Source organism: Sarcophilus harrisii, chromosome 6, assembly GCF_902635505.1.
Source record: "Sarcophilus harrisii chromosome 6, mSarHar1.11, whole genome shotgun sequence".
In the NCBI taxonomy this organism is placed as follows: Eukaryota; Metazoa; Chordata; class Mammalia; order Dasyuromorphia; family Dasyuridae; genus Sarcophilus; species Sarcophilus harrisii.
In genome coordinates, this window is record NC_045431.1 from 148,629,868 (window position 1) to 148,642,593 (window position 12,726).

Genomic DNA, 12,726 nt, shown 5'->3' on the forward strand with positions numbered 1-12,726 from the left:
ATAATCTTGATCTTTTGTTTTTCCAAATGAATTGTCATTATTTTTTTCTAATTCAGTAAAATAATTTTTTGTAATTTCATTTGTATGCCATTGAATAGTTAAATTAGCTTAGGTAAAATGGACTCACAATTAATATTTCTCCAATTACTTAAATCTGATTTTTTAATTTGTATAAATTTTTTATAACTTTGATTATATAGTTCCTGGATTTGTTTTGGCAGGAGTACGCCTAGGTATTTTACACTTCCTAGAGTTATTTTAAATAGAGTGTCTTTTATTAAGTCTTCTTACAAAGTTTAGTTTGTGTTACATAGGAATGCTGATGATTTATGTGGATTTACTTTATATACTGCTACTTTACTAAAATCACTAATTGTTTCAACTAACTTTTAGTTGAGTCTTTGGGATTTTCCAAGTATACCATTATATTGCCTACAAAAAAATATAGTTTTATTACCTCTTTCCCCATTCTGATTCATTCTATTTCCTTTTCTTATTGTTATTGTTAGGGTTTACAATACAATATTGAATTATATGCAACCATACCATTGAAAAATTAGAAGAAAAACTAACTATATGCATTTCATAAGTATAAGTAGAAAAATTGTAAAAGCTTAAATAGATCATATGAAATTAAACATCTTCTGCATAAATAAACTGTGCATCAAATATAAGAATAAAAGGAGTCTAATGGGGGAAAACTTTGCATTTTTTCATATAATGGTATGAAATCCAAGATTTATAGAATAAACACAGAAATAGGTAAGACCAAAAGCCATTCTTTGGTAGATAAATAATTGAGCAAAGGATATGAACAAATGGATTTCAAAAAACTAATTACAAACCACTTACTACTATATGAAAAATACTCCAAATCATTAATAAGAGATAACTAAATCAAAATGTCCTTGAAGTTTTACTTCAAATTGCAAATTTACCTCAAAGCTGAGAAAATATAGAATTAATAATTGTAGCAAGGATTATAGAAAGGGCCAACAATTCATTGCTAGGAAACTTATGAATTAATACAATTATTTTGAAATTATGCAAATAAAGAGACTGAAATATTCTACTATTTGACCCAGAGATTCTGCTGCTATGCATATACTACAAGAAGGCCATTGGTTAAAAAAAAAAAAAAGGAAAGAAGGAAGGAAGGAAGGAAAGAAAGAAGGAAGGTGATAGATAGATAAATAGATGAATAGATAGATACATAGACCAGTGCTTTTGTGGTAGTGATTGTGGTAGTAGCAAAGAAGTAGAAACCAACTTTATATGTATCGATTGTAGAATAGCTAGATAAATTATGACATATGAAGATAATGGAATATTTGTGTTATAAAAAATGGTAAATGTGATGAGTAGAAATGTATAATGGGACTTAGCAAAAGCTGACACTAAATGAAAGAGTCAAGAAAACAATATATGCAATGTCATGTAATGGGAACAAACAACTGAAAAGGAATGTTTCAAAATTACAAGAATAATCTTGACCCCAACTAAGAGAGAAGAGAAAATACTTCCATCCACTGCTTTCCTGAAATGGGAGTTATGTGTAGAATACTGTACATATTGACAGATTTTTTTTTTTTTTTTTGCGAATGGTGTCAAGTGATATGCCAAGGGTCACATAGCTTATTAACTATTAAATGTCTCAGGCTGAATTTAAACTCAGGTCTTCCTGACTTCAGGGCTGGTGCTCTATCCATTGCATCATCTAACTGCCCCTAGACTCTTTTAAACTATTCTATATGGCTTAATTTTCTGGGAAGGTGCAGGGGCTGGGTACAGGAAAAAATTTAGACCATCAACTAATAGATAATAATTAAATTTATTATAAAATAAAAAGTTTTGTTTATGTTTTATAGATTATAGTTTTAAATTCAAAATATTTATTTAAAAGAGAATATCAGGCAGAAATAAGAAAGCTAGTGACTGGAACTTTAGATAATTGGCTACAGGTCAGCCTGACATGGAAACTGGCCCAATATCCATTATTACATTCTGCTTCTTTATTAAAGAGAAAGATGTTAGATTGCTTAATACTAGCTATGAAGATTAATATTTACATTAATTCCAGAATGAATTCCAAAATGAAGCTTGCTGTTAGTCTTTTTGTATTAATTAGCCTATATTGTCATTCAATTGATTACATCAAGCATATTTAATTATCATACAATAGTTTCAGTTTTTGTCTGTATTTTCTCTTTTAAAATAGGGTATAGTTGCTCCAAGTAATTAAATATTTTCCTTTATGTGAATGCTTAACTTTTCATTATAAACTTTAAATGAAAAAGAGATTTCATAGTATCTCACATCAGATATATCATTTCTCTTCTATGTAACTTACCTCTTAGTAGGAAAAACAATTATTTTGAAAGTCGTTTCCTAATATCTAACTAAAGATATGATAAAATTAGGGAGAGGTCTATCCTTTTTATTAATTTTCTTCAATTCTTCTTGAGAAAGTCAAAAGAAGAAAAGGTTTAGAGTTTATCATATTTGAAGAAAAGTGAAATAAAAGAAAATTAATCTGTATTTAAGAGACTTAATTTAGGTGCTTTTAGCTATTCATATAATATGTTATTATTGACATTATGTTTTCCTTTTTTCAAAGATTTGTTTGTGGAGGACTTGTGTCTCATTGCCTTCACGGTGAAGATCAACTGTCACTCATCAGGGACACTGTCAGAAGAAATTACCAGAAATTGTCCTATAGAGCTCTTCCATGGGGACTGTGCCTGACCCACTGAGGTTGACCAAATCTTCCCTGATAGGCACTCCAGAAAAGCAAGAAGATTTTGAAGAGCAGCAGCCTTCTGTTCCACAGCAGACATCAATCATTGCCTATACCAATGCTAACAGTCTTCCTTGCTTTCCTTCAGAATCTGTTAGAATTGGCTTGTTGGAACTCAGCTGCCCTGGACCAGTAGAAAACATAATGAAGGACTCTGAGCATGATCTTACCCACACAGTCATGTCTTCTGGTATTTCTAGTGAGGATGAAAAATTACCTCCCACATGCAACAGCCCTTCTGGTAGCTCTCAACATCAAGGCAGCAGTGAACATGTAGCACAAATTCCAGGTCCACTTGTAGACTTGACCAGCCATCCCACACCTTGTGATGAGCCAAAGATCTTGACAGATGTTGTTTCTTTGACTTCATTAGAACAATCCTCCAAAATATCTCAGCAATCTAGCCTCACTAGCAAACAGTTAGTATGCTTTACAGAGCAAGAAAAACCACTGCAAGCAGAGCACCTGTCCTCCAGATTCAAAGAAACAGGTACAATGACAAGCCTAGATGAGAGTGGAATTGTGGCAGGGGAGAGGGCAAACAGAACTTGGCAAGATGCTGAAGTTCAGACAGTAACCAGTGTGGAGAGCAGATCTGTCTCTACCAGCCCAAGTATCCTTGCTACATTCTTAAACAAAATCCCTCCTCCTGGGACTCTGGAGGAACAAGAGCATTTGTATGTTATTTACCAGAGCAACAGTAACATGAACAATCCATCAGGGCTCTTTGACAAATTGGTAGGTCCAAAAGGAGCACCTTGCCATTTTGATAACAAGAGAGAAGTACATATACAGGGAGCTACTGGTGATTCTTCAAACATACCAACTTTCCAAGTGGACAATAAGTCAACAGATTCATCAGCCACAGTCATTAAAGTGGTGTCAAACAATGGAATGTCTAACCTCTGTTTTCTACAGGCATCAAGTGAAAACAAAACTATCTGCAAGGAAAAACAGCAGGCAGTAGAAATGGTCAGTGAAGGAGAAACGCAGGCAGTACCACCTACACTCATCCCATCCAATGCAAAACCAGTCGATAAGATTTCTACCCAGGCATGTAATCAAGCTGATGTAAGTCATGGCTTGGGAAAAGCCAAAATCAAATCATCTGAGTTGTCAACAAAAACTGTTAATGCCTGCCAAGCTGCAAGTACCCCCAGTGATCCATGTCATAAACCACTCAGCCCTGACAATGAACTGAACAAATCTGATAACTTGAATGTCACAGACAAAGGCAGTGCAACCGAAAAGACTTTGCCTACTCAGATAGTAAAAGAAGGAGATCATACTGATCCCAAGGCAGACATAAAACCAAAAATGGAAACAAAAGCAGAATTGCTTTGTCCTAATGCAGAAGGACTAAGTGTCCTTACTCCTACCACAGGCAGAAAGAACCAGGACAAAGCCTCTGAAGAAAGTAAGCAGACAAAATCAGTTACAAGCCTGGGACTCCCAGGAGAGTTGATGGGGGAATCCAGTCCAAATTCTGGTAAACGTACACCCTCTCGGTCAATCAAAGCAAGTCCACGTCGTGCCAGCCGTGTCAGTGAGTTCTTAAAGGAACAAAAACTCAATGTGACAGCAGCAGCTGCTCAGGTTGGATTTACCCCTGGAGAAAAGAAAAAGCAGCTTGCATCTGATGCCAAGCTCCAGTTCAAGCAGTCCAAGCAAGTCAGGGATGTCATATGGGATGAGCAAGGCATGACATGGGAAGTATATGGAGCTTCCCTAGACCCTGAGTCACTCGGCCTCGCTATTCAGAACCATTTACAAAAACAAATAAAGGAACATGAGAAACTGATTAATGTTCAAAGCAATCAAAACCGGACATCCATTTCTTCTGATACATCTTCAAATAAAAAACTTAAGGGGAGGCAACACAATATGTTCCAGGCCATGATGCAGAACTTTAGACGTCCCAACTGTTGTGTCCACCCTGCTCCCTCATCTGTGTTAGATTAAAAGAGAAAATAGATAGAATAGCGTGGGTACATTTAGTATTAACATGAATCTTGGTCTATGATAAGGTTAGTTCTGTTTTATGAAGAAATCAGCTAATCACAAGAAAGTGTTAATTTCAGGAAACTGCTTCAATATTTTATGAGGACTTTGTCTATTTAGATGTCGAATCTAAAGAAAAAATATAGATAATAGGAACACATTTCAGTGTAGGTTTACATACTAAATAAAAATAATAGGCAGATACAGAAATATTTATAAAAAAATGTAGCTACTTCATTTATATTGTTTCCTCATTTTAGCAAACTGGGGTTATTTGTATTTAAATCTTTATTCTGTGTAAAGGTAGGGTTTAGCACAAACAGTGTTATACATTTCCTGTCCAAATCTCTAATCCAGAAAATGAGGGAACTGTATAATACCATCTTCAAGTGGTACTACACCTTCCTACTAGTTTTTAAATTCAATAATCTTACTTCATTAAGGATGGTATCAAGATCCAAAAGCTTTAAGTAAAAGATAACTAATATGAAACATGAAACTGAACTTTCATTTATTGATAAAACAGATTCTGTAAATTAAAGAATCCTTAAAAAGCATAGAAAGTATCCAACATTAGTGAAGTTTATATGTACATGCAGGCATCCAAGCACATCAGTTTTATTATAATAGTTGGCAAATATAAGCAAATTTTATTAAATACCATCAAGCCTTTTCTTGTATGTAGGAAAGATAATATAAAAATACTATAGTCAGATTTCACTGATCTTCTTTCTCTGGTACAATTTCACCTTCTTAGTCTATAAGAAGTCTATTCCTCTGAATTCATGAAAGCAGTTTTCTGTAACATTCTACTAACAATAAAAAAAAAATCTAAAAGGCTTCCCAGTAATTATAAATGTACAGATACCATATAGCTTTCTACCTGGAAATAATAATGCTACATTCAGTTGCTGATTCCAATTCCAATAATTATGTGGACAAAAAAATAAATCACACTATTTTTCCATGGAATCTGCACCAAACTTATTTCAAGAAAATGTGGTGAATATTTGTGGAACATGATCTTCTTTGGGACAAAATTTTCAGAGGCAGCTAGTACCACAGTGGATTGAGTGTTGGGGACTGGTTTCAGAAGACCTGAGTTCAAAATGACCTAATAGACTTTCTAACTGTGTAACCTGAGCAAAAGAAAACAAAACAAGAATCCATGTTTGCTTCTATCTTCTCAATTGTAAAATGGGTAGAGTTATAGCACCTACTTTCAAGGTAGTTGTGAGGCTCAAATGAGATCCTCAGTTAGCATAGTATGTGACGTATAAGAGGTGCTATTTAAATACTTATTGTCTTCCCCTTTTCATATCTAATTTGAGTTTGTGGCTAAATTGTGTTAACTGGAAAAGAAGTGGCCCTAGTAATTTAATTTGAGAAGCATTATCATATACTTTATCAGAATACAAAAAAAGAAATGGTAGTTTTCTGTTTTTTCGTATGTTTATATTTTGGGATCTCTCTCCTACAGCCTTCATCTACAATATGCCTCTGTAAGAAAGACTACAGCTAGGACATATAAGATTTTAAGTGAGCTAAGCAGTGAGAACACACCTTTATTATTCTCTCATAAAGTTTGTAAAAGTACATAAAATAAAGGGACTAAGGAAGCATATATTGTAATGTTTCTTGTTGAGATGAGCATTGGCCTAGACTTAGTGTTGGACTCTTGAGTGGGTGCAGATTGCTGAAAGGAACATTGACTTTAAATGTTAAATTTAATTGTTAATTTATCCTTTAAGTGGAAGTCTCTGAGTTTCTAGATTATTTTTTCAGTACCTGATATGAAACTATGTGTTCAGTAAAACCTCCAGTTGATTTTAATCATTTGTTCTTAAAAAAAAAAAAAAATTTAGTTTGCAAGTTCTGAACTTGTAAAGAATAATACCTAGGTTTAATGCCATAAATTGTACAATACAACATGATTGAATGTTAATCCATGGTGGTTTTAGTTTTTATTATTCATCCATGTGTAAAGGTGTTATGAATAGATCAGAATCACAGAATAATTGATAATGAGAAGAGTTATCTTCAGTCAAATATTCAGACAGATCTGTGTTTTTATCGATATGGTTATTTCTTTCATTGATGCAGATTATAATTTATCCATGTCTGACTAGTCTATGCAAATTATATCCTGCCACAAATTTGAAATAGGATTTTCTGTTCAAAGGACTTTCCTTTAAACACACACACAAACTACTTCTAGGCAATTATTTAACTGTTTTGAGAGAAAAAGTTCCTAAAATATATCATACCATTTAAAAAAGAAAAATTTGAGGTTCTGGTCATTTGTACTGTATTAAAATAATTTCTGAAACAGAAATACCTCCTCTACTCAAACAACTATAGTTAAAAACTCACTTCACCCTTTCTTGAAATTGTAATAATATCCTAGTATAATTCTGTGGTTCAATGGGCATTTGTACTTTTTTCTCTCCGTCTCTCTTTCTCTCTCACTCTGTCTCTCTGTTACACATACACATACACAGATATACACACAGTATATAGTAACAATCATCAATATTAACACTGAAGGATGAACTTCAGGTCAAATAATACTACTTATGAGTTTGGGATAAAAACATCTTTAAATGTATTTAAATGAAGCAGATTCCCAGATATTTTGGGGACATATGTCCCAAAGAAATTAAATTATATAGTTTTGTTTACTGGGACTGGTGTTCTATTTTTGACTTTTAAATTTTTTTTTAAATTAAAAATATTTTGTAGGTAGCAGTTCTGATTAGCATCAGTGGGATTTTTTTTTTCCTTCTTTTCAAAATAAGCTTCCTCTCTGATCACCAGACAACAAGGTGTTTAGTAATAAATGACTTTGCAGACACAAATTGGGTCCAAGGCTCTCGGTCTGCATGAAGACCCAGAATCTTGGTTTCTACTCAGTTAATACATAGTTAAATGAATTTAAAAAAAAAAAAAAACACAACAGGATATAGGGATTGAGCCACTTTGTTCCTTATGCATTTTATTTTCATGTCACATATATTGCTGAAAATATTTTGCTTTCATTTGAACCTTTCTTTGTAACAAAGAAAAATAGGTGAGAAAAAACACCAGATTTAGTGACCAAGTTTGACAATTAATGCATTTTATTCTAGTAGGCCCCTACTCTGATACAGAAGGAGAGAGATATATTTCATAATTTTTCTTGTTTAATTTTTTTTGAAGAGTCATTTATATTGTGGTAATTACTATATATCTTTTTTCCTTGGTTTTATTTTTTCATTCTATATCTATTCACATACATCTTCCCAGGTTTTCCTTAATTCCCATGATTTATCTTTTTATTACTACACAATAATTTTACTTTATTTTCATATGCCATAGTCTTTCTGGTCATTCCCCTATGAAATATTATTTTTATAATTACATATTTATAAAGTGTTTCAGAAGACAGCAATAATTATTTATTTTTAAATTTATTAAGTACATATTATGTAAAAATCACTGTTGGATACTAAATTATTGATGAGTGAGTCCTAAAAAAGAAATTTTTTTTAAAAAAACAATTATGATAGTAGCTAATAATAATTAAACTAGAAGGGAGAGAAGTAATATGGAATTCAGTTTGTAGGAGAAAATGGAAATATAACAGAAAATGTTGAGATGGTATTTTCCTTGGTTAGTGAATGGGAATTTTAAAAATCTAAATTCTTACTTGTCTGTTTTCCTAACAATAATATTTGGGTGCAGCAAAAGGATAACACCTTATAGATTTGTCTCTTCTGTCAAGTTTTCATTCATCTCTCACTTCTTCTCTTATGAGTTTTCTTATTATTTGTTCATATATATATATATTTTTTGTTATCATAAGTTCAAATTAGGTATATTAATATAGATTGTTTTTACTTGCGTACTAAGGAAATAAGTAGATTTTTTGTTACTTTTGTTACTTTGTTATTAATACAGTTGACTTTTTTTAAACTTGAGCTTTAATGAAATGGACATTAAAGCTTTTTCAGTTTTGACCCAAACTGAGAACTTTGTATAAAAAATGCATTTAGTACATTTTACTTACTTTGGCTATTTTGGTATACCGAATATAATTTAATCACAGATGCAATACTTGGCCATTAAAATCTCTCCAAAAAGTTTAAAGTTGACCACTTAAAAACTTTTATTTTCTGCTTTTTCATTTCCTTTTTCCTAATTATCATTTTAAAAGTTATTCCTCTTCTCTTGGAATAATCTATAATTACACCAAAAGTTTATCACATTAAATTTCATTTGCATTATAGAAGATACTCAAAGACAGTGATGTGAACTTAGGTTGTTCCAACATTGTTTTAGCTAGACACCTCTTAACTAGATTCTATAATGTAAACTAAGTGTCTACTTTAACAACAACACAATCCAGCAAAGACTTCACACTTGGTATTTTTAAGAAAATCTATTATATGTGTACGTTTTATGTGTGTATTTGTGTATTTTGACAAAAAAGGCAAATCTGATTTTGTTTAATAGGCTCATAACAAACAGTAATTTTCTACAAATTTTGCCATACTTGTTAGGCTATTTATTTTATATTATAGTTCTAATTTAAATGATGACATAAGTATTGCTATTTGTGACAGTTATAAAATTAAATAAGCAGTATCTTGGTTGAGTTCAAAAACTTGCTCTTCCTTAACTCTGTTCACTCCCACATCTGTCCTTTCCTATACATTAAGTTGGCATCCCTATCTATTTTGGTGTTTGTAATTTTGCATTAAAAGATTAACTTCTTATTTAGGAATTGACCTTGCTTTCCTCACTAATTGTTTCCATACAAATGTAGGTGAATTACCCCCATCTGAAAAATAACAGATTATGGCTAGAATTTATTCTCCATTTCTTGTTTCATTATTCCTTTCACTGAAATTATTAATCTAAATGATTGTTTGAGGGTGGGATGGATGAGGCACTTCTGAGTTCTAAATATCTTTTTTTTTTGTTTTTTTTTGCATTGATCTGGGATAGAGAATATTTCCAGATTTCTTATGGAAGAGGAAATCAATAGCCATGAACTCAATCAATTTTCCTGGACATAGACACGAAATGTGTTTGGTTTGCAGTAATAGGAATCATCAAGATGGAGTAAATTGTATTGTTTCACAAGTAATTAAAAATATCTGCCAGCAATCATTTTAATATGAACACTCACCAGCTCAATTACTCACTTACCACAACTCAGTAACCTCTCTAAATAAGTAGTAAAAAGCCAATACATACTTATATAGGTATAAAGAGAAACAAAAAAATTACAGAATACAAGAAATTGACTATCAGGCAAATACTTTCTGGTGATCATTTTCAAGTGTTTATATGGACCTTGGTAAAAGGATTAGAACATTCAGAATGATGCAGCTCCATTATATTTAAAAATAAAGACACAAAGGTCTAAGGTATAAACCATCAAAATAAATGCCTTGGTTTTTCAAGCAATGATGTTTCAAAAAGAAAGAAGGAAAAAAGAAAAGGTATCAGCAAGTGTGTGTATTACATGCACAACATTACATCATTTTTTTGAACTTTAAGAATCCTAGGAGCCATGGTATATATTATCTTAAGTGATGCTTTCTCCTACATAGCTGGAAAAGTATCTTTGCAGATTCTATAAAGATGTATGACTGGAAAGAATTAGTAAAAATGTGGCAATGTATGTGGGCTTTCTGCATCAAGAGATCCTTATGTTGGCTAAAATTACCATGGTTTCCTCAAGTGAAAATTTTAAATGTGCATAACAAGATAAGAAAATGAAAGTATTAACATATATTTCATTTTCTCTCCTATACAGCACCAATTTAGAATCAATTGATTTGGCTCAATCCAAATAATTATCAGGCAGAATTAGTTAAATTGTATTTCAAAAAAAAAAAAAAAAAAGGAAAAAAGAAAGAAAGAAAGCAATCCTAAATACTGGGGTGGGGGAGAGAATGTGAATTCATATATCTAAAAAGGCCTCAAATGATGTATTCCCTGTAAAGAAAAAAGTATTGCAGTGGTATTATCCTAAATACCTTTGTGTACACAAGTGCAGACTTAGTCCTGTGGTTGTAGGATAATTGGGCTGCAGATCTTCAGGAAAGATCAAATTTTGACCTCTTGGTGGGGTTGACCCCATTAGCAAATAACCACTGTAGTAATGCCTATGATACCATGCTCTAATGAGCTGAGTATGAAGAGGGATTTTTTTTTTCCCAAAGGGTTTACTTGGAAAGGCATGATTATCTGTCTTTGCATCTTTAATGTGTTATGGGGATTTAAGTGTGGGGAGAGGGAGGGAAGATTGCATCTAACTATTTCTGGGCTAAGGATTCTATGTTTATTTTTCATCACTGTTGCTATTATTACTATTTGTTAATTTTGGAATTAAACAATCTACTTGTTTGCAAAAGTCCTTAGCAGTTGCTGATTTTTCTGATTCACATACTTTCTTCTGATGAAATGCAATGTTGTTAGAAAGCATAATATAATGGAGGAGGTAATTTACTCTAATTATTACCATTTCTAAAAGACTTCTTTTAAAGTAAGAAATTTTACTAATATTAAAGTTTGAAAATGCTAAAAAAAAAAAAAAAAAAAGCAGTTTTTAGCCAAGACCTTTCAATTTCCGTCACATTCCAGAATCAAAAATACATTTGAAGTCATAGTTATAACTCAATAAATTATATTAATAATTATAAGGTTATCCAGAAATTCCTTGCTAAAGTCTTGAGATAAGCTTGAAAGAACTTAAAAAATTTCAAAATATATTTCCAATGATACTGATATAGAAGTACTATGTTATCTCTGCCATTGTAGATGGGAAAAATGTGCTAATATATTTTTGGTGAATGAATATATCAGTCTGAGTGATTGTTCTACCTTTTTATGTGAAGAAAAAATGCTTAATCACATGTTAAAATTCTGTCTACAGGTAGGCACATGCATGTGACTATGAATGAAATCAGCAGAGGCATCCATGTGAATGAAGGGACAAAACTTGGTCTTTTATTATTTGTCCTTCTTCTCAAAGAGGATCAGTAGAACCATGAGGGTAATATCTTGATTTGGGCATTGACAGACAATTATCAGATGAAAGATCTATCTTTTCCTACCGTACTGTTTATAAATATAAAGCCCAGTGTCTCTCCAGTGTCTAAATCACTTTCTAGTTCTAAGTCAGGTACAAAAGTAGAAGGCATTCCATGTGTTTGATGAGTGGATCCATAAATCCAGGTAGGTAACAATAATCTTGAAGGTTTATTTAATATAAAACAATAGAATGTGACACACCATGCAGTTAGACTTTAGTTTAGTTAGACTGTCCTCTTCCCTCTGAAAATTAGTTTCTGATATACATGTAAAGAAGTTTTTTTGGTTTTTGATCCAAACTTCTGACTTGACCAAAAAAAGTTCTCTAGAAAGTTATATAATACTAAAATTAAATTGCTAACAGTCAAACCTTTATTTAATTTTTTTTGTATCTAATTCCTACACTGAATGTAATAAAATAAACACATATAGAGATCAATCTTAAATTAATTGGACATATATTATAAATAAACTAATTTTTAAACCACTGATCTGTGGTTTAGGATCTGTGAAGAGAAGAATAAAATATTAAAGATACAGTTTCTGTGTTTAAAAAAAAAAACCTGATCATCATAAGTAGCAGTTTTCTCAATTCTTTCTATAGCAATTATTACATTTTCCATTTAGAATCATTAAATTTTACAAGTCAATTCCTTAAAAGTCCTACTGCTGGAAAACATTTGTTTTAAGAATATTGAGCAGAGAACCAGGAAGCAGTGAGGAAAATTCAATTAAAAAATAATTTTTTTCATTTTTAGAGAAAAAATTATTTATATAATGTCTTTTGTTTGAAACCAACCAATTCCTGATCCATTCTCCTTTTCCCTACCAAACTACTTGAT

The 12,726-nt window shown here is 31.8% G+C and overlaps 1 protein-coding gene across 1 annotated transcript; it reads left to right on the forward strand.

Annotated features, from left to right (window-relative positions):
- The first annotated feature begins 2,591 nt into the window (after window positions 1-2,591).
- On the forward strand, window positions 2,592-8,063 carry GPRIN3 (GPRIN family member 3). The gene has a single exon (XM_031941985.1). The coding sequence runs from the start codon at window positions 2,729-2,731 to the stop codon at window positions 4,757-4,759; it is 2,031 nt and encodes a 676-aa protein (XP_031797845.1). The 5' UTR covers window positions 2,592-2,728; the 3' UTR covers window positions 4,760-8,063.
- Window positions 8,064-12,726: the final 4,663 nt, after the last annotated feature.

Coding starts and splice junctions, on each gene's coding strand:
- GPRIN3 (XM_031941985.1), top strand. CDS start 2,729: ATGGGGACTGTGCCTGACCCACTGAGGTTGACCAAATCTTCCCTGATA.